The sequence below is a fragment of the Gallus gallus genome, chromosome 8, assembly GCF_016699485.2.
Source record: "Gallus gallus isolate bGalGal1 chromosome 8, bGalGal1.mat.broiler.GRCg7b, whole genome shotgun sequence".
NCBI lineage: Eukaryota > Metazoa > Chordata > Aves > Galliformes > Phasianidae > Gallus > Gallus gallus.
The window spans coordinates 11,400,506-11,427,704 of NC_052539.1; the positions used below are offsets into that span (position 1 = coordinate 11,400,506).

The following is a 27,199-nucleotide window of genomic DNA, read 5'->3' on the forward strand; positions in this document are numbered from 1 at the left end:
GCAGTGAGAGAGGAAATGGAAGTCACGCCTTGGGAAGAAGTCATGCAGCATGTATTCATGCACGTGGCAGCAGCGTGTGCTGCTGCACCAGGTGAAGCTCCAACTGGTCTGCTTCTTATGAATTTTTCTGATATTGCAATAAGCTAAGAATTAAGGTTATGGTAGTATTAGTGATTCAAACTAATAATTTCACTTATTCTACTCCAGGTGGTCATGGCAACATCGGCAGACACCTATTTTTTTTCCTGCTCATATTCCACTAGCTGTTGAAAAAAAAACTGCTTGTAGGCATGCTACTGTATAGATTCTTCTAATGGCATTTCATTGATACAGCATATGGCGATGAAAGATCACAGTACAGAATTCATTTTGTATCTTACATGACCTTGCCAGAGGCAGTATGCATCTTAAGTCTCCACTGATCAGAAAGACATCCACAAAACGGCTTAATCCCAGAACGTACTGAAATCAAGGAGACATTTCCATGAGTTCTGTCAACAACTTCCATCAACACTACCACACCCGGTGCAAAATTCCCACAGCAGTACCAAAGTACCAGTATTGTGATAACAGAATCTTTACAAAAAATCAGTTTATTAATGTTTAGAAGTCAACAAAGCTATGTGCAAATTGAACAACAGAAGTCAGAAACATATTAAATACTATTTTTTAAACCAGAAAAAAAAAACAATTTAATTGCACTGGAAATTTTACTACAAAAGCAATATTTTTTATTTTTTATTTTATTTTTTTACAAAATACCACTTCTAGGAGTTACAGTCCATAACTGTAAATCAGTCAGTTGCTCTCAGCTATCCCAGATATACCACTTTTGTTATAGTAATACTCTAGGTGCGTGAAGACTCCTGTATCTCACTAACTTATTTACATTGTACACATTCAACCCCATTAGCATAGGTTAGAAAACCAGAGAAGTAAAAACAATACTGGAAAACAAATACATTCATTTTAACGACAGGCACTTCTCCCATGAAGCCATGAACTGATAAAATACAAACATATTTCCTGCAATTATGAACACTAATATAATGTGCCAAAATGTGTTGCACTTTGTTGTGGAAGTGCATTTATCTACAGTCAATTCACTTGAAATCTTACTTTTCTGAAACTCAAGGCTTTCTTTTCAGATGATGTGACCTATCTTTACCTTTTGCCTCACCTGACAATAACCTCTGCCTTCAGTTTTTAGCTCTTTTTACCCCAGTAAAAATCCTGCTGTTGTCAACAGTATTTTGTTCTATTAGATTTACTCTCCGTCATCTCTACAAGAAGTGACCTTTAGTTCTACCTCGCATTTTGTTGCAATAATGCACTTTATTTAATGCTATATGACAACATGGCAAACAACGGGGCCAAATGCTGCTCTGAGCAACTCCATGAAATCTAACACAGTTGTGGAATTGTATAAGCGAGTGTAACTACAGAGTCTGGCTCTTGGTCTTCAAAAGTAATATGGACCACCAACAAAAATTCACAGCTATGATCTTGCTAAATAAAACTCCAACAGCTTTGGACTCTGCAAATAGAACCTTACTATTTAACTAAAAACTCTGGAAAGTGATGTCAAATTATGGCCACCTGTGGTATAAATTATACCTGCATGATCTTTTTCCTTGTTATGTGTTAAACAAACACTCTGACCAACTATACGAGCCATCACTAAACCCAGTACAGAAAGAGCTTTGTGTCAGTGGTTTGCTGCAAGTAAAGGAAAAATAACTTCACATTCTTCTCACAGGGGAAAAGGAAAAAAAAAAAAAAAAAAAAAAAAGATTAATTCTCTCTTTGCCTATTCCCCCACTCTCATTCTCTTGCACACACTAGGCATCACTTCCCCAAAGCATCAGTCTTTCAGAGTTACTAAGGAGATTTCAGGATATGAATGCGCCTGACAATCCTGAGCTGCCTCAGTGCAAAGACAAAACATGCTCCAGGGAAATAGACTTTTGAGCCAGAACAGCGTGTCCCATTTCTTGAACTCCAGCCTCACAAGTGCACCATTGGCCTCGTTAGAACTAATGATACTCGCTCCTCAGCCCAGCACTGCTGCAGCGAGCAGAAGGTGCCTCAGCTCCCAGTTTCAGAGGAAGGCTCTAAACACACCTCCATGGTCACTCCTAAGAAGATGAGGTAACGTTGCCTGAAGACATGATGGTTTCAGGACGGTCGCCTTCCTCCTTCTGTGGGTGGGAGGAATTGTCGGACTTACTCCGGCTGAACTCCATCCCTCCAATGATTGGCCTCTTGAATTTAGTCCCCGAGTCCGTGGGAGGACATTTGCAGCAGCACAGAATCTTGATGAAAGCCCTCCGCATTTCTTTGTTTGTTAAGGTGTAGATGATAGGGTTCGTGGCTGAATTGAGCACGGCCAGCACTAAGAAATACTCTGCTTTATATAGGATCGGGCATGTCTTCACTCTACAGCCCACATCCAGTAAAAGCAGGATGAACAAGGGAGCCCAGCAAGCAATGAAGGCACTCAGGACTATGATCACTGTCTTGAGCAAGGCTAGTGACTTTTCTGAGCTCCTGGTAGCTTTGGTAATGTTTTTTCGAAATGTCAGCCTACGGCTCCTAGTCCTCACCATGGAGTAGATCCTGCAATAGAGGACAACAATAGATAGCAACAGGCCGGTGAAAACTGTGGTGCAAAACAGAATATAGTGCTTGTGGTAGAGCGGCAGCACCGTGGAGCAGTTTGACAAGAGGCTGATGCAGTTCCAGCCCATGATCGGGAGTCCCCCGAGTATCACAGAGATAACCCAGCAGGCACTGATCAGCAGGAAAGAACGGAAGCTGTTGCTGCCATTGTGGAGCTTCATCTTCAGCATGGTGATGTATCTCTCAATGGCGATGGCCAACAAGCTGAACACAGAAGCTGACAAGGCAACAAACATGCTGCCCTCCCTTACGAACCACTGGGAAGGGGTAAGGCTGTAAGTTTTGTGTCCGGAGAGCAGGAGGTTGGCAGTGTAAGCCACGCCAGCCAACAAGTCTGAAAGAGCCAGGTTCCCAATGAAATAGTACATCGGTCTGTGAAATTTCTTGGTTTTCCAGATGGTGAGCAAGACAAAAATGTTCTCTAAGATTATAAAGCAGCAAATTATGATAAAAACCACCGACGTGACTTTTATTCCACTGTCCGCATTCTCATTTAGCTTTCCCGTGTAATTATAGTGCTCTTTGATGACGTAGTTGACGTCAGTGTTGGTGAGGCTGCTGACCACCCTCACTGGGGCGGTGGTGCCAGAGCTCATGGTGCCGCCAGACACAGAACGCAAACCTGTGGTGGCCCCGCAGTTCCCAGCACTCCTGCACACGCTCACAAACTGCAGTCCTGAGAACAACAGGCAAAGCCCATGTTAGGGGATGGCAAACAAGCATGTAACAAACTAGAAACAGTCCAAGATGATTTGCTGATTTGATTGTTCATCAGAATCACAAGTGCAATCACAAAAAAGTCAGTTTTATACACCTGTTATGATATGCTTAAAAGAACATTAGGCATACTAAATAACTAAAGCCAGTAAGACAACTTTACCTGCACAGGTAAAGCTGGAGTCAGCAGAGACCACATTGCTGGACTTCTTCCAGTGTGAATGAACTGAAAGCTGTCAACAGCAGGTTCCAGCCTAACTTAGTCTTCAGCAGGAAACACCGCATGCACACAACAGCAAAGATTTACAAAGGGAAATGGGCTTAACTTGCTTTAATTGCAGATGCACAGAAGCCTGCAAAGAAATTACTCGACAAGAGAGCTCGATTCGCCTCCGTTCTGAAAGTACGAACACATTTCGGAAGGGGCCGGGAAGTAATTTACTGTGCTGAGGGTAAATCATCCATGTGCAAGAGGGCATCCAGAGCTGTAAACAGGAGAGGCGCCGCGGCCGAGCAGCAGGGGCACGCGTTAGGGAGCTGGGAGAAGTTGAGAGCAACGAGACAAATAAGTAGCCCGCACAGCAACCTGTTCTGTGGGTCTGACACAAAGGAACGGCAAAAAGAACTTTGTGTTGCAAATAATTAGCATCGTAAGCTTTGAAAATGAATACGACTAAGGAATGCAGATGTAGAGGCACTTTCTAGTAGACACTTAAAAAGAATTAAAGGTACGAAATCAGGCAGAAGAGCGTTCGGAGACGTCAAATTACAGCCTATGCGGGGCAAAGCCGGAGGGGCGAATCCGGCGGCACAGCTCCGTGCTTGGCTGCCTCCCCGCTCCCGGCTCCCGCCCGCCACAGCCCCACGGCACGGCCGCCCGAAGCCCCCCTTCTCCCCGCTCCGCCGCCCCGGGCCGTACCTCGCTCAGCCGCACCGCGCCGCCCGCATACAGCGTCCGCATCCTGAGTGCCGCTGAGCGACTCCAGCAGCCGGCCGGGGCCAGGCAGTTTTAATGCTCCTGGGGCGGAGGCTCCTAACCCTCCTTTTTAACCCCTCCCTGCGTGCGAGCTCCCCGCCCGCGGGACCTGCACGCTTTTATAGAGCCCGCGGCTGTGGGCGAGAGAGGGACCAACGAGGCAGGCCCAGAAGAGGCGGAGCCGCCGCTCAGTCCCATCCCATTCTGTCTTGCTGGACGTCTGCCCTCGGTGCCCGGGGAGGCGGTGTCGCGGTCCCGCTCCCGCCCTGCCCTGGGCTGCCATGCCTCCGCCTGCCCCGCTCCGCGGCTGGGGTGGCTCAGCAGGGGAGTGGTAGCACAGAGGACGCACCTCGCGCCCCCTCCCGGCCCAGAGCCTGACGGACGCTTGAACAGCATTTAAGGAAAGCGCTGATGGTGGCTTCTCAGTCTTCCCCCCTGGTCGAGCTCGGGGCTAAAATGTGCACACGCCGAGCCTGGCAAGCGTGGGGTCGCACCGGCCCCTTGCGCCCTGGGGAACCTGGCTGCCGCGGCACAGCCTCACAGAGCAGGGCCTTGCACCGACTGAAGCCAGCACTCACCCGTGGCTGAGGGCTCGTTTTATGCCCCTTGCCAGCACAAACACCACTATTTATCAGGCTTTCAACATGGGGAAAAAAAAAAAAAAATCTCTGAATGTTCAAAGGATTCAAAAGGTTTCTGTAAAGACGAATAAGTTGTAAATTCTCTCTCTCTCTCTCTCTTTTTTTTTTTTAAACAGCAGTAGCAGTGCCATTATATAAAGACTGAGAAAGAAGTGAGTTCAGGTTTTATAACTCCTCCAAAACCACCCAGCTCAGTGACTTTTGGCTACCTTGAGTTGCTCTTAGTGCAGAAATTTTCCTCTTCCTTTCTTACTCTGTTCTTTTTAACTCCAAATTGAAATGCAAAATAATATCACAATGAATCAGAGCACAATGTATCGCCTTCTAGTCCACTGCACCACATATCAGGGAGCAGCAGCAGTCATTATGGGGAAGCAGCTCTCCTCTTAACGAGGCAATGGCAGTGCTGCCCTGGGAAGAGTCCCTCTCATATTTATGCGAATCCTCATGCTTCAGTTGCTCCACACCTCTCCCAGAATGACTCAGTAAATTACACTGGCAAACAGACGTTGACTCCTCCACCACCAAGCTAGAAACTTGAAAAGATGTTCAGCCTCCTGAGAGCCTGGAGGAAAATACAGCCGTTAAATTACAACTGTCAGAAAAGGCATGCAAGATAAATCATGCTCGAGTTTGACATGTGCATCCCCTGCAACTGCCTGACATACCCTAGATACAGCAAGCTTTCCCCCTTACTCAGCTAATCTATAGAAAATACTATATAAAAGTATATTTGTTAGGCATTCTCCTCTAGGAAATTTTTCTCTCATAATCTTAAGCAAGAGGGACGTAATAAAGGAACATGCTTTAATTAAAGGACTGAGTGGCTCAGGGTTTCAACAGCCAGATGTACAAGTTTTTATGTTAGAGTTATTGGTAAAGCAGCTGAGAGGGCTGAAGCCCAAAGAAGTCACGTCCAACAAATTATTTGTCAGAGGTTGTGTGAAATGGCTGGGCAATTTCAGTTTGACTCCGAACAGCTGGGCATCTGTATCACAAAAAGCACTGTTAAAATTATATGATCACACATATCTGTAGCCATGTTGACACGTAGCAGTGAGGATGCTGAAAAAGCACTTCATCCTTCCCAAGCAAACAAAGCCAAAGCAGCTGATTTTGCTCTGAGGGCTGTGTAAAACCTCAGTTCATGCAGGTTAATGCGGTTCAGTTGCACAGATTGTAGCCTCCTCGCAAGGACTGAATAACACAACCAGGTAAATTCTGTTTTTTTTTCAGCCAACTCTAACAAGAGCACACTGACAGATGTTCAGTGAGAAGATTTATGCCAGGATTATACTTCATCCCAATCAACGGTGCAAGAATTCTTGCCTCAGTACCTTCCATCTGCCAGATCCAATGAGAAGGACACTTGCACTTCCACAAAGTACATAGAAGACATTGAATGTATATAACACCTTTGAAAACTGAGATTGTCTACAGTCATTGAAAAAGAGATGGGACTACATGATGAATATCATGTATACGCACTTTTATACTTAAGTTTCTTTGATGAACAAAAAGTCTTGTTTTACATACCTCCTGGCTGCCTGCGATAACCAGCGCTCTTGTGAAACTACAGGAACTCAGTGCGGTAGGCATTCCAGAAACCTGGCTAATTCACGGGGCAGTGGTGATAGGATAACCCCAAGGAAACTGCATAAATTTAGTTTCATTGTCTTAACCCAAATCACACAACAATGTGATGCAAGTCAGACTGATCATTTTATGACAGTGAAATCAAAGAAGGCTGTGTGTGCATATCTGACAGACTAATCAGTCCCAAGAAAAGGCACTGATATGATCCTTCACAAATTACACAATTTGTGGTTGGAAGACTCAGCTGACAGCTGACAGCACCTACTCATCCCACCAGCGTGGGGAGCAACACTGGGACTTTCAGAGTACTTTATGAAGGGATCATTTAAAAAGAAATTCAAAGCGAAGAGCCTGAAAATAAAAAAACTTCTCAAAGAAACATTTCTCTCCAGCATTATCCCTGGTAACTCTTAATTGAGGAAAAGGAAACAATGCCATCTTGCAGGAAAATGCAACGTGGGCTATTACCAAAGCCTGTATCAGTAGGCTCCAACACCAGCAGAAAATAGCACTGCTCTCACAGTGCAGGCACAATGGGACGACTCACAATTGCAACAGATGAGTGTCTGAACATCACTCGTCCTGAAGAGAGACAAGAAATCCCCACAAGACAGATTTCCGAAGGATTTTTCCCCAATACAATACCTTTGTGCACCTTTGAAAATCTTAATCTATACATGTAAAAAGTCCTTTTATTCACCCTGACATAGCTTAGACTATAAAGCAGAGGCATTTCTCCATGATGTGCCAGGTCAAGAAAGGAGATCCTCAGAGTGGAATAGTTTTGTTTACTAAGGAAGTACAAAGAGTGGGCAGCTGAATTCTCCCAAGTTCCCCTGACTAGAGGAAATGCAAGAAACAACGTTAAGTAGTAAGGAATTACTTCAGATCCAGGTTTTTGATGTAGAGCTGGAACAAACGTACTGTATTTTGGATAAATTTGTAAACATTTACATCATACCAACTGAGACAAGAATGCTATTCTTACTACATAGCCTATCACCTGAATGGAATGCTGAGATTATGATTCCTACAGAAATATCATAACTAAATTATTAATCTGAATGAAGATAATGTGGCATAAATTTAGTACAGAGTATGAAAGCAAGGCATTTATACCATTTTTGATACTGTGAAGCAAGCCTGGTTAGAATTATATATCAAATATTATATTTATATATTATTCATATTTATAATTTTATATAATTATACAACATTATTATATATTAAATACGAATATATTATATATATTATATATAATAATTATATTATATATCAAATATAATATTACACAACTGTTTCTTAAGCAGTGCAGACAATCTTGTGAATTGTGAAGTATATGCTACTTTCAGCTCTGTAAGTTTTATCTCAAAGCCAGGTAACTTCTCAGAACTAAGAGAAAAAACATCAGTGACGATACTCACATAAAGTGCAGGTAGAAATAACAAGAACTAATTTTCATAAGGACAAAAGTACCTACTTGCTCCAATTTCTGTTAGTCACCCAAGCAGTTACAAATGTTCTGCACATTGTAGCCTGCTCCCATCTGTATCTTGAAGTAACTAATACTTCACAAAATCTGACAGAGAAAAAAGCACAACTAACTTGTTCCAAGGGGTTAAAATAACACCTTAAATTATGTACATGCAGGTAAAGCAAGTTAATTATAATATTTTGATATAGCTTAACCCACGCTGGAAGTACGTGCCAGACAGCTTTGAGAAAACAGACAAAACACTTTAAGTAAGCATATTTGTATCTGCAAGAAAGCATCAAAAAACAGAATATAAAATGATTTAATTAGATGGTCAATGTGCTTGTAAACACAAGTTATTAATACCAATTTTTGATTGTTAATTGGTGCTGACTAGGTACTCCGAGTACCCAACAACTTATCCTTCAGTTTAAAATGAATTAAAGTTTAAATTCACCACTTTTGAAGTCTGAAACAACCCGTTTTAAGTTATGCTTTCCACAAGGGCTAAGAGATGAATTTGCTTTCTGTTGATATTCATGATGTTCAAAAATTCCACATCATCTTCCCTCAGATTAAAATTGAAAACCTGTGTTTGGAAACAAGCAAACAAACAAACAAACAAAAACAGACAATGAGAACGCTACAAAACCAGAAGCACATGTGTGTTAAGTAATAGTATTCCATAATTTTAAAGGTTTGTTTTAAAGCACTTGCCAGTATTTTAAAAAGTTTGACATATTCATTTGTGAGAATTTGTACTTTACTTCTAGATCACCACATTGAATGTAACATTAGGTAAAGCTTAATTCCAAGCAAAAAGATTTGAAGTAGCTGGTTATCATTGCACTTAAAGATTACTTTAACACTTCGTTATGTATTACCACAAAATCCCAAGACACTAATGTATCTAATCATGATACATATTTTTCCATATGCATTAAAATGTAGCTGGAGTGACCAAGTAATGAAACCTGTATACTGCAGCATTTTAACAACATTCTGCAATGTATTTCTTTATTCTAGTAAAATAGATCGATCAAGTAAAATCCTGCTATATTATTTTTTGCTGGGATAAACTGAAGATTTAATAGTCATGATAATGTAACTAAATATGCTATTCCGAAGGAACAGATGTTCTGGCTGAAAAATACGCAGTTATTGGGCAGATTTCAAACATTACTGATCTGTAATGGGGAAAAACAGAAGAACAAAACCAAACCACCCGTGATAATTTTCCAAATTATTCAATGGAACTTGCCCCTGCTTTATACAGTGTTCATGACGATCATGCAAAAATCTCAAAAACTTGAGATAAGAAGAATAGATATTTGCTGTTTCCTTAATATACACATATTATATAAATATAACACAAAATGTTCTTTTCTTTCTTATTTGATCACCAAGAAAGTCAATTTATGACTTCCTCACAGTTCAGTCTTTTACCAACTTTGCACTGCACCCGAACCCAGCAATTTACCACAAAGTCATCTTGGCACCATCATCTTATGGGTACTCAATGGGATTAGTCCAGGAGAACCATTAGGGAAGAATGAGTTCATAGAATAAACAAAATCAAAAGAGTAATCTTGGCTCTTTTTGTTACCAGGAAATAGAATAATTGTAACATTCCCCCGGTCCCCCTCCCAGTTGCACAGACAAGATAGGAACTTCACAGTATATCATTATACCAGGATTCTGAAATCTCATATAAAAAGTCCTGGAAATATATTTTGCTGCAAGAAAAAAAATAGAGCAATCATCAATAGGATGATATCCCTACTAACTTACTCTTGAATTTCTTATTGGTATTTCAAACTAGAGAATGGTTCTCAAAGGGCTCTGGTACACAAAGCCCATACAGGGATCACAGAAGATTAATCCTGGGTATATGTACTGAGATTTGGCACAAATGAATCTGTGCAAGGTTGCTTAGAGAAGTACATTCCCTAATGTTCGCCATGTCTACCATGAGTTAGCAGTGATAACAGACCCCTGGGAAACAGTATCAGAATCATTGATTTAAACTCATTTAAGGCTTTGCACTCCTCCTTTTTCAGTGGGTAGACCCCTACAGAAAGTCACTACTATCCTCTAATGTCCTGGCAGTTGCAATTAGTCCTGTGTGATGCTGTAGACAAATATGCATCGAATAAAGATGAAGACTGCATCAACTATACCAGAAGCATGGCATAGGTTCTCTTTAAGGCAGTGCAAATACTTGACATGTTCTTTCAGAAGCACAGACATCTTATTGGAGCCTGCAAAAAGTGCCAAAAGGCAAGTATAAAAAAAGACTTCCAAGGCAGAAAGGTTGGCTTTTCTGTTACTTACACCCAATGCTCTGTAGTCAGAGATGTGTTCCTCCCTGCATCAAATCTTTGGCAACAATGTGGCAATGTGGAGAGAGTTAACTGTTTGCATTCAGTTACTATCAGGAAGAGCTGCTCCACTTTTATCCCTTTTAATCTTGTTAGGTTAATATCAGCTTTCCTCAGTTCGTATTGCTATTTTATAAAGAAAATCAGCTGATGGCAAACACAGCAGAAAAAGAGGTGCAGATTCTAATGCAACCTACTTGGCTTAGTGGGTTTGTGAGCTTACCAGTGTTGCTGTTTCTTTACTGCATGTGTTCATAGGAAGAATAATGTACTCTGGGGGAACAAGTACAGTAGAAACACTTCTGCACCCCAATAAAAATAAAAGCCTGAAGCACACACTTAACAAAACCACTGCCATCGTTTTCCAATTTAACATTGTCAGATGCCTTAATAATCAGAGACATAAAAGATGAAATTCAGAAACAGGCAAGAAAATGAGAGAGGGAGCCACTGAGAGCGAGGCCAAAGCTACCTGGCTGCACAAAATGGCCTCACCCACCAACTTCCCATTTATTTTTTTCCTTTCCTTGTGTGTTTAAAAGAGTTCCCCTCTGCTTTGATTTAATCCAGCAGGCAGTTCAGCACCATCAGCTCATTCACTCACTGCCCAGTCATGGGATGGGAGAAAAGGTAGAATTCATGAGTGGAGATAAAGACAGTTTAATAGGATAGAAAGGAAGGGAAAATATAATAATAATGATGATCAAAGATATTCAGAACAAGTTGTTCACAATGTAGCTGCTCACCACCAGCAAATGGTGCCCAGCCAGTCCCTTAGCAGAGCAGACCCCCAGCCAACATCCTCAGTTTTATAGTTCATTGCAATGACATGTGGTATGGGACACCTCTTTGGTAAACTGTCCTGCCTGTGTCCCTCCCAGCTCCTTGTGCCCCTGCAGCTTTTTCTGGCAGGGCAGTGTGAGAACTAACAAGCCCTTGACTTAGTGTAAGCACTGCCCAGCAACAACTAAAACATGAGGGTGTTATCGACTTCATTCTCATCCTAAGTCCAAAACAAAGCACCATGCCAGCTGCTAGGAAGAAAATTAATCCAGCTGAAACCAGAACTCCTTCTATTAACAGTTACAGTGCTCCTGCTAAGAAGGCTGACTGCACTTAGGTAGATAATGCTGATAAATTGTTATCTTATTTTAAATAATCAGTTTTCTCAATCTAGAGAGGATTGCCAGATTCAGCCACAGCTGTAAATAATGTACATAATATGGAAGAAAACGAGCCTTCAATTTTCAGATATATTCCCTATTCCTACTGGCAAGATGGCTAGTTGCAGTGATAAAATGCATGCACTGCTGTATCTAAAAAATGGTCACTGTATGGAGGTAAAAGTTTTCTCTCTGGAGAAAACATGTCTTACGCATGTACAGACAAAAGGAGGAATTTCAGCCCTGCGGATGAACAGGCATGGTATCACTTGAAGAATACACTCTAGGGATGAATTCTGAGTTTAAAAAGCAAACAAACCAACCTACTTTTCAAACGTGACTACCTCCAGGGTACTGAACAAAGAAGAAACAACAACAAACAAAAAATGGAGTTAAGCTACCTAATTTTATGCGTTCCACACTTTCATATCTCTACAGTTGGATACGTTTTGCTTCTGTTAGAAAACATTATTCCTCACTCCTACCCTTAAATCTCACCACTGTTCACTTTTCAATTTCTTATTAGTTATCTACAGTGTTATCAAAGTTGGCAGTACTTTAGAAATGTTCATTTACATGATATTACATGGACTTATTCTGCAGCAGCTCTTGCTTAAAAAGAAAACTCTTAAAATCATCTTTAATGTCAATGTAGTTGTATAGAGGAGCAAGAGATATCAGTCCACTAAGACTGTCCTTTCAGCAACCTGAACAAAACTGAATGAGAATATGCTCAATGCTCCTAAATTAACTAAATATAAGATTTGTGAAGCTGCAGACAAAGGAAGAAGGTCTAATGATACATTTCAAGCACACAGGAGATAACAGGATTCCAGTCTCCTGGAGGAATTATAGCTTCTGGCAGAAAACAATGGGGATCAGTGATAGCACAACGTGCAAAAGAGCACACCACATCTAGGAGAAAGATAACACGGGTCACCTGAGTCCTGACACTTCAATAGCTTGTACTACATCTAATTACGTTCTCTATATTGTCAAATCTAAACTCTGCTGAAGTTCTAAAGCAACTACTTTGTAGCAAAAGAAATCAGTAGAAAAGTTTACAATAAATCAATAAGAATCCTGGGGAAAAAGTCCTGAAATAACAATAATCAAGTCTGAACATAAAACGATCAGATTAGAACTGGTCCTTAACAAGTATGCTTTTATAGTAATACTGCTTTTATTTGATTATTCCTCTCATTACTCATTGTACTTTAGGTAACATTACCTAGATGGAGAAAATTCTGGCTTGACTTCCTAGCAAAAGCAAATGCAAAAGCAAGAGCATTATTTTTGACAGATGGAACAATAAAGCCATCCTCACCATAGCCCTTAGCTTTATCTATATGCGAACTGAACTGTGTAAGTAGTGCATCTTTGCTGGAAGAACATGTTGTACAGATATCAGTAAGGGCAGCTTATTCTACAGCATCTTAGATTTTTAAGTAATAAATAATACAATAATGATTCAAGAGGCAAATCCAGACAATTTTTCTCTGAAACATTTACCAGTAATTGGTAAACAGTAAGTTTGTCTGTATCTCAGCCAAGCTGTATAACAGCTTTGCTTTGAAGAAAAACACTGCAGGCTCAGATACATGCCTGTTGTAAGTCATTTCTTGATAAAAAGTAAGGAGCTTTGTTTCACAATATGACTAAAGCAGAACAGCACTGGGAAAACTGCCTCAGGAAGTTCACTCACAATATAAATCATAGTCAGACTTTCCATACCTTTCTAGACACAGGAACTCTTAAAATATCAAACCAATGTAACTAGAAGTTCAATACTCAGTGGACAAACTACTTAGCAGACATTCTTCTTAAAACAGATTTCGAAACTACATATACCTGTACCTATATCTCTTTACACACATGTATTTTATAACAAAAACAGGGAAACAGTCTGTCAATGAAATCTCCTGGACAAATGAAAAGTGACAGATAAACTGATTTTCACTTTTAGTGAGAAAAAAAAAGTGTAGAATTTGCAGTAAGAGCAAAAGATCCCTAACAACAAAGATGCCTCTGGTTCTTACAGAGCTTCCTGCTCAACTCTTACCCATGCAGTAAGTACACAGATTTCTCTTGAGGTATTCTTAGTTTGTTAACAACTACAGGCTTCTAAGTAACATGCATAGAACTCTCTGGGTCAATGTAATTATTAGGCAATAACACACACAAAATTCTTTCCTGTGATGTTAATATATTGCTTATTGCAGTGAGATCATATTCTTGATGGAGCTTTACACAGTGTACTGCATACTATAAACACTATAATGGTGGTATTAACATTTTTTTCTACTCAGCATTTTCTTCTTTGTGTACTGCAACCCTCTAACAATGTACCTGAAAAATTAATTTACAGCTAACACCTGTACCATATGATAGTAGGTAGCATTTTTTTCTGCATTTAAAGAAGTGATATCTCCTTATGTTTTTGCTTTACTGGCCTGAGGCAAGGTGATGTCATAAACAGAAGGCTTTGTGTGGGCTTCAGTGAATTATGGATCAGGATTTTATATGCAGATTTAAGATCTCAGTACATAAACACTACCCTCAAAAAATCTTATCTGTTATCACTCTTAAGGATTTCAGAAGTGTTATCATTAATATCAGACATTAAGCTCACAATTATATTCTTATTGCAACCTTCACTTAATTTAAATTATACGGTGTGACTCACTGATCACTGACAAAGGAAAAAGTTCAAACATTCATTCACACAATAAGGCTTGGGTCCCAGGAAACATGTCTCCCATCATGCATTCCACTTAGAATTTCAACATCATCTTCTGCGATTGTAAAATCAAACACCTGTGGGAATGCATATATAGTTAATACCATGAACACAGAGACAATCAGGAGCATTTCTATCATTTAAAACAAGATTCATTTAAGTTTGAAGGCAATATATATATATACATATATATATATAATTTTAATCTTCTGGAAATTATTTTTATATTTTCTCATAGACAAACATCATTCTATTAAGCCAACAGGCTCCACTGGGTCCTTTACTCTTTTTGTGACTCATTTTCATTTGTAGATTTTCATCAGATGGCTTTACAGCACTCTGGCCTTAAGCAAGGGTCCAAGAATATAGTAATATCAAAGGTCTCTTCTGCCAAGGAGAATTATTAGAAGGTATTAGTACTTCTATGAAGCTAGCAAACCAAAGGCTTTATCGTGGATCAATTAACACAGAAAAAGATAGTTATACAGTTTTTTAGTACTGATAGTAACTTGAAAGCAACCATCTGTCTTCATGTACAGGCCTCTCCTGTTGTGAGATTTGCAACATGAATGATGGTGACGGTGTTTTCTTAGTAGCTGTATTACTGGGACAATATTGCTTCCAAACTGAATTTGCTTTCAGTTGCTCCTTCATACTCAATAAAAAGATCCTGCGGAGTCTGCACGGCTTCCAGATGAGCTCACTCATCATGCATTATCCAGCAATTGCTGCCTGCAATTTGTAATCAAACTTCAGTCCTCAAGCTTTTCAAACCTAAACCAGGGACAAACCACAGAACTATAAATACTATATATTATATACTCAGGGCTCACTGAGGTCCACCTTTCCCCATTTTGATGAGAAATTGTAGAGACTCAGACCAACACACTGGCACAGGGGTTTGTGGAAGACAGGTTTGTGATAAATGTCAGATATCTGTAATTCCCTGCCCCTTCTCCTCTCTGATTTGAGTTTTGCTGCAATACAATCCCTCAGTTGCATTAAATGAATTGGTAGGGTCATAGAGTCAACTCTGTAAAACATAGAATTAATCTGGATTTAAAATACTGCAGGAAAAAAAAAAAGAATATAAAAGAGGAAGAAGGAGTTTTTAATTTGTTTATTCTCTCTGATTTGGTTCGCAACACAGTGCCACAAACAGCTGTGCTTGTTCCACAGTCACAGTGCGGATGTCAGAATAGTCAGGGCAGGAGCTACATGAACAGACATAGCCACCAGAAGAAAATCTCATTGCATGTGTGATAATTCACACTTAATGCACATACAGTGAATTCAGTGACAGTCAGAAGGCTGCTATCTTCTTGCTAAGTTTTCTTCCAATTTGCCAGTTTGTATTCCTAAGAGACTTCCAGAAAAACAATGTGTTTATGGTTTTATGTGCTTATGGTTTTCCCCCACCCTTCTCCCCCTCGAGAAAGCTTTCATATTACATAAATGAGGAGGAAATTAATTAAAAGCATTTAGCATAAGGATAGAAAAAAAAAGGGAGGGGATGAGAGATACTGCCAATCCTCATTCCTTTCCCACTTCTTTGTGTACCCCCTGCATGCTGGGCCCTTCTCTGCAAGTCAGTGCAAGAAGGTAGGGTAAGAGTCAACTCTGACAGGATTGCAACTTCCTTCAGAAGTATCTGGGATATCTCCAAAGGAGTTCTATAGCTTTCATATCATGTCTTTGTACTATGCATACGACACATATTCCTTCATTTTGATCTATGAATCTATCACAGAAAGAACTTAACCATAACCAGCCCACAATTTTCTACTATAAATCAAGTAATAGATAAGAACTTTCATAGCAAAATATCAAATATGAACATTGACTGTTCAGTATTCAGTATCCAGGAAGTCTGCAGATATCTTTCTTGTACAAACTGATCAAATCTCCAGTTGATTTCTGACACTTGTAAATGACATGCCCTAACTACAGGACAACGGGCAGGTAAACCCAAATACCAAAAACAGTTCAGTTGTCAGTTGGACTTCAGTGTGTAACCAAATCTTACCTTGCAATTTTCCTGTATCCTTTCTGCTCTTGTGGACTTTGGAATAGTCACAGTTCCATTCTTTAAAACATAATTCTTCTCACCATTGAAGTTTACATAGTTTCAAAGAAAATTTTCTCTCTCTGAATCCTTTCAAGACATTCCTCATGCCTTCTTCGGTTTTCTTCTCATTTTCGAGAGGGTCATTTCCATAGGCTTTTTGTAATTGCAGTTGTATGCAGTGCATTAACTTCCAACACGGATTATATAGTTTACATCACTTCAATACATTATTTCACTGCTTAGCACTTCGTGTTGAATAACAAAAACCAAACAATACTTCCTACTGTTTATAAAATTCAGTTTAAAAACATCTCTTCTATTGCCAATTCCTTTCATTCTTTACAACCAGATTATTTATATATTTAAAGTAGTACCTTGTTTTGTGTACTACATCTTCCTGTACAGCACAATTAGATCACATGATATCAACATATTAAAAGACAAAAAAAAAATAAAAATCACCATATGTTCTGGTTTGATGAACAAAAGCCACTACACGTTTTTGTTTTTTTTTCTTCTGAGAGAGGGATTAGGTTTATTACCACCCTCCATTACCTGTATACTCCAGCATATGCAAATCTGTGCTAGAGTTCTGCCATATTTCTTTGCCAGCTGAATGATACTAGGATGAGTGAGTGCTTCCCCTTTGGCTAAAGGACAGTAGCCTTCAAAAACAATCTCTCTGCTCCTACAATAGTCCACCAGCTCCTGTGGTCTTTTGGAAAGGGTGATACTCAACCCTAGATAAACAGAAATCAACTTTTAGTAAAAACCTTCTAAGTACATTAAGCAGAAAACACTGTAATTGATAAATGAAGATATTTTTGCCCTCTTGCTTTAAAGATGTAACATGAGTGAAGTCACTTCTTATGGGACATATATGGAAGCAATTCGTTTTAGATGTGTGAAGGATTTTAATCTGCTCAAAACATTTTGCCTTTAACTGGCACAGTAGTTTGCTACATATTTTATGTTTACCCTAGAAACAAGGCATTTGGAGCAGTTATCTTCCCTACCTACAGTTGGACTTGTACTCCAGTTCTGCTCAGTGTTTGAGAAATATATGCAAATGCATATTGGGAGTCAGGTCATTTTTATGGGTGATTTGATACTACCTTCTCTTCCCCAAAAAGACTGCCTTAATTACTTCTTGACTAATGATCTTTTTTGAGTTGCACAGACAAGGGGAGGAGGTGGAACCTGGTCTGCATTTGCAAGACACAAACCAGAATTTGTCTAGGATGAGGGCCTGACCTCTGAAGCAGTGTGTTGGCATAGGCTACACAGGGAAAATCCTGTATTCCATGAGTGGTGTCACTAACAGCATATGGAGGAAGGAGTCATGCTGCAGAATGAACTGTGCAGGAGACCCTTGGTAGGGCAGAAGATCACAAACTGCCAAGAAACAGTTCAGAGAAGAAGAGTAACAAGCTGCAAGGACAGCTGCTGGAAATAAAAGTTATTAGAAAGTAAGAATCTCAAGTCACTTTCTGGATTTTAATAAAGGCAAAACCAAACCTCTGTAATAGTAGTCCCTTACTCCTTTTACTTAAAAACTGCTTCACAGCTTATACACTGTAAGAAACGTATCTTCCTCTGCACTCAGATGAAAATGGGTGGCATTGTCTTTTAAATAATAAAATACTTAGTCATGTGATGTGGCTTTGGCTCAGCAGCCGTCACAACTGTTCCAGTGATCTAATTCTTGCGCATTTTGAAGAAAAGTACTCTCCTGAACAATTAACTCAACACACAGAATCTGGAAAATTTCTTCTGCCATAAAGGGGACAAATGAACATATCCTGTTTCTCATCTTTAGTACACGTTGTCTTTTCAGACAACAATAGGCAGAACAATAGGCTGGCTGTCATTCAATATGCACTAAGAAAAAACCGTGCGCCTGGAACGCTGGGCTGAGTCAGCCTAACGCTGCTACGATCTAAATTACTAGGTGGACTTGGGAACAAGGTTCAGGCAGCAGACACATCCATGTCTTCAACCTTTGATGTTTCTTGACCTTCAAGTAGCCTTTGTATTTCATGTTTATATTTAAAAGACTGGTGTTTAGGTCATACAGTTATTCACTTGTTTGCAGCTGAGCCGACTAGAAAATATTCTCATCGTTTATTATGCAAAACTGAGGGGAAAAAAAAAGAATGAGCAAGCAGTTCCTTTCAAAACACTGACTAACAAAACCCAAAGCAAGCCTAACCTACTAGTTCCTTATGCAACTGAACTATAAGACTGAGCATCTTAGAGCAACACCAGGTATTCTCCCAGGTAAGTATCATTTTACACTGATTATTAGATACAGATATACAGTGTCTTCAAATTCATTAACACACCGTGACTATTGGGATCTAATAAAAATCTTGTTAAGTACTGCCTAGAGGGTGTATTACTCAGTTATTTAAACAGAAATGAGCATTTTTAGAGAGGTTCTTTGCTCTACGTGCAATAAATAGTACAGCATTGAAAATACTAAATATATTTTTTTCTACAATCAAATGCCGAAAAACCTGAAGCATCTCTATAGCATCAGGTGAGTTAGTCAGCACTTATTACTAATACACGTGCAGTCAAAATTTAGTCACTTGTCTAATATGGGTTCAAAGCTGCACAGTTCCAGGCTGTACCTTAAGATTTAAAACAATGACAGCATGTTGAGACATTCCCTGTTTCTCAAGTAGGCTGTACAGCAACAACCAACTCCTGCAAGGGAACATTTTACTTTGTGCCTTTTGCTTAAGAGACTTCCAGATTTCATGCACTGAATTTTGTCACACTCTTTTTGTCACACTCAGTTGTGTACTGATAGGAGCAAGTATTTTTCTTCTTAAAAGTGTGACTAAAATAATCAAGTGCATAAAATGAAATAATTACTTTTGTTTTGTTTTTGTTTTTTTCTTTTATTTTTATTTTGAAACCTTTCTGGAAGATTCTAGCAGCATCTGAATGCAAGGCACCAGCATCCTGAGCCAGAGGAGACATAGGGCGGGGGGCCACCATATGCTTCCCCTCAAAATAATAATTCCTACTTCCTGGCTTGCCCCACCCTTGCTATTTAAGTCACCAAATTTCTCAGGCAAGGGCTGCTGATCAAGTGGCTTAGAGAAAGATCTTCATCTATTCTGGCACTCTACCCCGAGTGATTTGTGTGTATTATCTGTCATATTTAATAAAAGAGTTTGCAGTTCACATTACTGAACTCTTCACAGTTGCAATTTGGTCAGCCACTAGGGCACTGCAAAAAAAGCATAGATTTTTATGACAGTCATGCTGCAATGGGAGAAAAGTTAAGCCCAACAGAAATCCAGATGCAGGGACCTAGACACTCAGTAGGATCCACGTGACAGTACGCAACCCTTACTCATTCTACTCCGCTGCAGATCTTTTCACATGGATCTTCTCCTGCATCTGGATTTCAGCCAGCTTCTCAAGCTGGATGCATAGACTTAGAATTACTTTTCCTTTAAAAAAGTGAAATTTCAGCCCAGAATTGAGTTTTCTTCATAAAGGAATAGTTCAAGTGAGTTTATATACAAATACCTGAAAATCACAGAATCAAATCCTAAAATACATGTCTGCCTTGTACAAATTTATGTACTGTGGCTTAATATCAACGGTGACATTAACAACAATATTTAACCATTTCTGAGGTCATTCCACACCTGTCTGAACTTCCATAGAAGTAAAAAAAAAATACTGATGAGCACCCTTACACAGAATTTGGAGAGGATCCATTTTGTTTCAGTGTATTTATTACATTTAATGTACACATAAATTATATATTTTTGAAGGCACAAGAGCCTTCGGAGAGAAAGCATTTTCCTTGAGCATAAATACAATCTTAGTCATTACATAAATACAATCTTAGTTAAAACAGCCTAGTCAACTACAACTCCTGGAATACAAACCTGTAACCTCTAAGTTATGTTTCATTCTACACTGTTAGAATGAAACACTACATGTCTTTACATTGAACATTTGACAGTACTTTTAGTAGTAGGCTGCAAATTTAAAAGCTGCTTTCTCACTACTATATCAGAAAGATTTTTTTCTTGAAAAGGCAGTTCTTTCCTACTTTGGTAAAGAACATCGTGATAGTGAGGGGTTTTTGTTTGTTTGTTTTTCCTCCAGGAACCAAGAAGCAGCACTGCTTACAACTTGATTGGTATAACAGAAATAAGGCTTACCACCTGGTGCATAAAGACCGCAAAAGTCAAACAGAACTTCATTTCTCCTGTCTTCCTATTTCTTTCTCTTCACAGACAAATCACTTTCAGTTTTAATACCATAAGAACTGTTGGAATTGCACAAACATCCTAAATTATTTATGATAATTTAAAATAGCTAGTAGGAAGTGATTTTCCTTCATTCATGTCTTAAATACTTACAATTTCAATACCATCATTGCTTGCAAATGTTTTGTATTTAGAAATAAGTTCACTGAAAGAGTAGGCAATCTTATGCATACATACAGCAAAGTTCTTCAGTATCACAAATACTGGGCAATAAAGTTAGAATTTATTATAGCCCTTGCATTTTTAATTTGAATTTAAGAATTCATTAGTTATTTGAATAGTGCTTCAGTAATCTCTCCATCAGACTCAGCAACTGAAGTTCCAACACTGAGCAAGGAACAGCAGTAAGTATTATTTTGAAAATTCCCGTAGCCCTGACAATTGACAATTAATGCTATAATGAAAGTGTTAGATGTGTAGCAGTTTGCAGCACTACAGACATTTTTTATTTGAAGTGCTGTACACCACCTTAAAAAAAAAAAAAAGACTATTTGAATACAGAGGGAGGAATGGGATAGACATGGGCACAGACACACAAGCTCTCAACACTAATCTTTCAGAACCACTACTGTTTCAACTTTTTGTCTCCTCTTTCAGCCACAAAACAAAAGACCCTATCAAAAATACATTAAGAAGTAACTTCTGCTCTGTTAGCACTTCCAGTGCAATGAGACTGTTACACTGACATTGTGGGTAAGAGGAAGTTTGCAAAACAATTCCATAATTACATGTTTTTATTTGCAGTGACTTAGTGGGACACTGAAAAGCTAGTCTTACTTAACACAGTAACAACTTCTGCTGAACTCCAGAGTAAGGTTTTAAGAAGTATATTTCTGAAAAGATGGCACAATTGAGCCTTGAAAAACCTCAACCATTCTTAAACAGGCACAACCTGCCTGTCTTAAGACATATTTCAATGGTTTATTTTGAATAACTGAACTTAAATATTTTCCTTCTTTTTAAGTATGTTTCATATTACACACAATTGTCCTTTAGTAGCCTTTTGTCTAGTGATCAACAAAGAAAATAGAGCTGTTATTTTCTGTCACACTCTGAGCAATCTTTTTATGCCTGTTTCTAACTCCACACAATAAAAAACCTGCCAAAAAACCTTAGCACCTGCTGAAAATGGAAAAGCATGTTTCTGCACCTCAGCCATTCTACCTCCCAGTTCTACGTTAGCAGAAACACACTTTCACTAGCAGCAGGAATTGGAGCAGCTGTCATCCTGGAAATCCACTAGTATGTAGATGACAATTTAGTGCATCTCGTCAATAAGGGGAGAGCAAATATACCAGCACACTTGCATGGATACAGGATCACCTCTGTTGCTTAGAGGAATTATACTTAGTATTCAAGCAAAGGATCTCCAAAATCTTGTTTACTCTGAAGACACTAGATGTTTAGTGCTACTTGAATTTTTTTCCTAAACCGTTAGGAAAACTGATGAACTGACCATTTGTTTGGGCCTGGGAGAACACAGGGAAATGAAAGAACAAAGAGGATGAAGAATTTTTTTTCCCCAGTTCAAATCACCTTCCTGAGTGGTTTCCAATGCACGTATAGAAATGAAAGAGGGGAAATTGCAGGAGTATGGCTAGTTATGTTTGGTCTTCCAGGCACCAGGACGGGGAAGAATGGGTTATTAACCCAAAACCAAAACTAGATATTTAAATCTATTTCTATTTCTCCACTCACCTGATTAACATGTGGGGTAACCACACAGTCTTCCTGTAGTTGCTCAAGATGACTGATATGAAAATTGCTTACGCCAATTGATCTACACACACCTAACAAAAGAAACAGGAAAAAAATGTTTTGGGAGGATTACTTGAATAATGTCACTTTCAAAAGACAAAACTATTTGCACAAATCATTTCTGTATAGCAAAACACCGCAACGTAACACAGAAAAACACCACCAAAATGTAGTTTGACAGCATTATCTGAAAGCATGGTTCCGTCAAAGTCACACTAGGAAACCATGTTATAATCTAAACACACTGGAAACTCCCCAGTGTATAAAAACTCTGGGCTAAATTCTGGGAAAGGCTACTGCAGTATAAGCAAAGAACAATTGGATCTCCCTAGAATGAAAAGAAGGAAATGGTGTTCTGAGTAGCCTGCCAAAACTAAAGAAAAGTGGAACATTTTGCAGAAGACTAATAAGGTGTGAGCAACAAAACACAAGGACACACAGTTCAAATGAACCACATAACCTTGCTTTTATTTCTACTAGCTTATTACTGAGACATTACATAAAACTCAGAATAAAAACTTGAAGTACTATCTAACAAGAACCAAAAAGTTGAAAAGTGTAGGAAGTAGAATGTGCATTAGAACAGCTAGGCTTCTCAACCTGACACACCAATCAAAATAAAATGGCATGAGTGTTATAAAGGCTTTTTTTCTCTTTTAAAATAAACCTTAAATGTGCATACATGTGAATTAATTGTTGACAGTTCTGAAGTCAGACATCTTACTACAAAGCCTGGGTACAATAAAGTACAACTCCCAGTACAGACCTGCCACCACACTTCAAACCTGACTACTCTGACACGTTGGTCCTCTTCTGCACTAAACACAACTCATAGGGATACGATGTGCAGCCAGGCTAGCAGTGGTTTCCTTAGGCTACACATTCCGCAAACTATTAATCAGACTCAATTTCTTAGTAAATGAACTTGGAATTTACTGACTGGATTCACATTTCAATCTGCAACTCTGCAGATGTAAAGTGTCTCAAGTTGCGCGCACACAGTAGTCCAATCCAATACTTCTCCCAGCCAATTCTACACAATGTACAGCACATCCTTATGCATATCCTCTTGCATTCAAATATCTATAGCCAAAAAAAGAAAGGAATTAAGCCAAAAGTTATAGTCATTGGCTAACTTCAGACACTTCATGTGAAAGGAATGATTTCTGGACCGAAATTCTCTTCATTCTGCAGTTAGAGTTGCCCTGTCAGGGTCAGCAGGGAAGTACATGGAGTTGCCTTGATATGGAAGTTCAAATATAGACACACAAAAAGCAACTATTAATGTAACTGAAATGTGGGAATACATCAAAAAAGAAAAATTCTGCTTGATCCAGAATAAAGTTAATGAAAACACTGGAGGAAAATGTATAACTATTCCTAAGTGTTAGTTAATAAACCATTCAGAAAATGTGTTAGTGTTTTAAGTATTAAAAACTAACACACTAGTTACTGGTGAGTTGTCGGCATTTTTAAAAATCATAGGTTAGATTTACTTAAGCAAAATAAATATTTTTTTCTAGGCTTATCCTACAAAATTATGTAAGTAAAGACAAGATTACAGTAAGTAAAGTTAGAGGTAAAGTTACAGTTTACTGCTAATTATTAAAAAACACACTGTTAAAGCCCTTAAAAATAAAGTTTGCACTACCCCCATGAAAATATAGGCAATTTGACTATACTGTTTTCACATATTTTAGCAGTGGAAGCAGACAGACTGTACAGCAGCAATACCTGCACACATACCACTACTTTTTAAATGTGTTTTCCTTTGTAGAACACATTAAAAAAAAAAGTACATGAGCAACTAAATACTAGGCAGCTATCACTTGCAGAAACGATCACTGTTCAAGATGCATAAAATAATTAGGTTATAATCTGCATTAGAGCGATTTATATAATCTGTATGTAATCTGTCAGAAGGAGAAAACCCAAGTTTTGATTTTTGACGACAAATTACCCTGCAGCGTCAACACTAATAAATAATTTTGACAGAGAAGTAAGAAAAGCATTTACATTTTTAACACAATGGTGAACCAAAATATTATACACTATTGTTAAAAGCTAAGGAGTTAAAAAAGCATGCTGTTAATTTGCCCTTAAGAACAAAGCTTTGACTTCAGGCAGAATTAAAACAAAAAAATCACTTAGGTAAAACATGAAAGCTCTTATTAAACTTGTCTGTTCCCACAAAAAAAAAAATCACTTTTTCTTTTTCTTAGAGTATTTTTTAGGATGTTTTGCTTCTAGCAGACTCTGAGTAGGAGACTTTAAAGCCTGTCCCATATTTGCCTTGCATTCACTGTCAGTAAGTTTTTGGTCAGAGTTCCCATAAAGAAATTTCATATCAGTTATGCTCTGTTTTAAATCTTAGTTACATTTACTAAAACCAATATTAAGACATTCCTGTGTTTAGTGATGTTGCAAAGGCTAAATTCCAAATTGCGAAGAAATATGGATATTTTCCCATGGAATAGGAAAATAATAACTAGAATTTTAATGTTTTTTGTGGAAACAGCACTTTAACACCTTTTGAAAGGGATAACGATTGAACCATTTCATTTTCATTAAACCTAGGTTTTTTCTTTTGGTAAAATTAGAACCCTTTATTTCAACTTCATTGCTTTGGTATTGGTTACAGTCTTACACACAAAAATTGAAGTGCTTTAGCTTTGATATTAAATTACAAAATAAAATGCAATAAATATGAAAACCATTAGTGTCTGACTGTATTAAAAACCTTATTTCAATGCACGCTGGAAGCATGAATTTGAAACAATGTAATCTCCTGAAAAATGGAAAGTCAAGATTTCAACCAACAACCAAAAGATTCTACTTTAGAGAACTGTTTCCATCCACTTGAACGAATACTACCACTTTTGCCCTAAATTGTCCACATCTGGGAAAGACTGCTTCAGAGTACGAGATTATAGAGAATTATTTCGACACTGGCACTTGCTGGATTAATTATTATGAATGGGGTGGGTTGGTGGTTGGACTAGATGATGGACAGTGGTCTTTTCCAACCTTAACTATCCTATTATTTCATGATCCTAATAAAGAACTAGAAAACAATGAGCACAAAAATGAAGGTCTAAACCCATCACTTGTGACAATGTATAACAAACGAGATCCATGAAATGATTATATCAGCATTATAACAACAACAAAATAATAATACATCCTGAGAAACTCAGTGTATGTAATAGTTCTTTCAGTATCTCAAAATATTTAAGGACTGGTAACAGATTTCCTTGTGTGTAATGACTGTGCTTTGCTCAGGCACCACAAAAATGCTAAGGTTTGGAAGAAGCAGCTGAAGATTGCTCTCACTTATGGGAACATTCAAGTAGTGTAACAGGTTCTCTCTCATCTCAGCCTTTCCCTAGACAGAAACAAGGTGCTGATAAGACACAGCAAAGAAAGCAAGAAGGGCCAGAATGTATTTATATCAGCTAAGCCTTTGAGATGTAAAGATTTTTATGAGTACACTACAAAATTTGTGGAGTACAATTTGTATTAGGGATAAAGTCCTCCTTTGTATGAACAAGAAAAGGTGAAAAAATAGTATTAGTTTACTAGAGAATTAAGTGTAAACGCACACGTGCATATATGAAAATCTTTACACACGTGCAGCAATGCATTCAGTTTTGCTGAAAGTGGAGACCAGTAGCAGTTCATGTCACAGGCCTCAGAAACACCAGAATGCTCCTGAAATGGGGAAAAATAAGTACACCTTCTAAGTAGGCATTGTGTTGAAATACCATTTCAGACCGCAGACTGTTTGGAAGTCAACTTGTTCAACTTAACTTGCCCAAAAGTTCAACTCTTCCAGGATAAAAGCTTACAGTGCACTAGCTGCAATCCCCCCTAGAAAGTACCTTTCTAAAAGACATATTTATACTGCATTATTTAGGAAGTGATAGAGCTTTGACTTGGGGAGAGAAAGTAACCTCCTCACCTGCTTTTGGGGAAATGAGTGGTTTAGTCCATTGGAATTGCAATAAGCAACAAGTTTGCAAATCCCCGTTAGCCTGTAAGGCTTAGTGTGGCTTTGACCTACTCTGTGTTTCTGCACAGACTTCAAAGCAACAATGATGCATCTACAACTGCTAAAAATTGACTGACCAGTGCACAGTGGTGGAACAGAAATTTTCAGACACCTTTGCAGAATTACCATGAGACTCTGAAAGACACATACAAAAACATATCAGAAGAAAAACAAATAATATCTTTTCCATCTTGCACATAATAAACCTGGCCTCCACCATACAGGTAAGTTTACCACAGTGTTACTCCCAGTCTTTCTATTAGAGTGGTTCACAAGTACTTTTGTTAAGCTTAACGCATTTTTAAAGGCAACCTAGAAAGTGACTGGATATTTTTTCTTTTACTTAGTGTAAAATCAACTTAGGCAGACTTCTATGGACTCTGCTGCTGGAGCACAGCAAGTTCCACACCAATATACAAAGGAACTTCTTCACCAGTGAGGGTGACGGAGCATTGGAACAGGCTGCCCAGGGAGGTTGTAGACTCTCCTTTTCTGGAGACATTCAAGACACTCCTGGATGCTTACCTGTATAGCCTCTGTAGGGGGGCTGCACTCAATGATCTCTAGAGGTCCTTTCCAGCCCCTGTAATTTTCTGTAATTCTGCTAGCCTCACAGCAATCAAGTATAAATACATAGTCTTGGCATCA

The 27,199-nt window shown here is 38.7% G+C and overlaps 2 protein-coding genes and 1 long non-coding RNA gene across 7 annotated transcripts in view; 1 reads left to right on the forward strand and 2 right to left on the reverse strand.

The window, feature by feature from the left end:
- Window positions 1–577: 577 nt before the first annotated feature.
- Window positions 578–27,199, reverse strand: part of S1PR1 (sphingosine-1-phosphate receptor 1) — a 52,229-nt gene continuing 25,607 nt past the window's right edge. The window contains exons 4-6 of one of the 4 annotated variants that reach the window (XM_046944944.1): window positions 26,629–26,686; window positions 22,441–22,532; window positions 578–3,358 (exon numbers count right to left, since the gene is read on the reverse strand). In XM_046944944.1, coding sequence (XP_046800900.1) covers window positions 2,139–3,278 — 1,140 coding nt within the window. In that variant the 5' untranslated portion in view covers window positions 3,279–3,358; window positions 22,441–22,532; window positions 26,629–26,686 and the 3' untranslated portion in view covers window positions 578–2,138. Of the gene's footprint in view, window positions 3,359–3,562; window positions 3,664–4,318; window positions 4,474–22,440; window positions 22,533–26,628; window positions 26,687–27,199 lie in introns of those variants that run through there. The other 3 variants (XM_046944943.1, XM_040704947.2, XM_040704946.2) reach the window with 3 other exon arrangements.
- The window catches only part of LOC119771270 (uncharacterized), a 47,785-nt gene continuing 25,670 nt past the window's right edge, over window positions 5,085–27,199 (reverse strand). Inside the window, exons 3-5 of one of the 2 annotated variants that reach the window (NM_001389420.2) lie at window positions 22,441–22,532; window positions 14,317–14,447; window positions 7,508–8,675 (exon numbers count right to left, since the gene is read on the reverse strand). In NM_001389420.2, the coding sequence (NP_001376349.2) occupies window positions 14,352–14,447; window positions 22,441–22,532 (188 nt within the window). In that variant the 3' untranslated portion in view covers window positions 7,508–8,675; window positions 14,317–14,351. Of the gene's footprint in view, window positions 8,676–14,316; window positions 14,448–22,440; window positions 22,533–27,199 lie in introns of both variants that reach the window. The other variant, NM_001389419.2, reaches the window with a different exon arrangement.
- Window positions 18,657–21,281, forward strand: LOC121111396. Its single transcript, XR_005861926.2, has 2 exons — window positions 18,657–18,718; window positions 20,579–21,281. It is a non-coding gene; the product is annotated as an uncharacterized LOC121111396 (long non-coding RNA).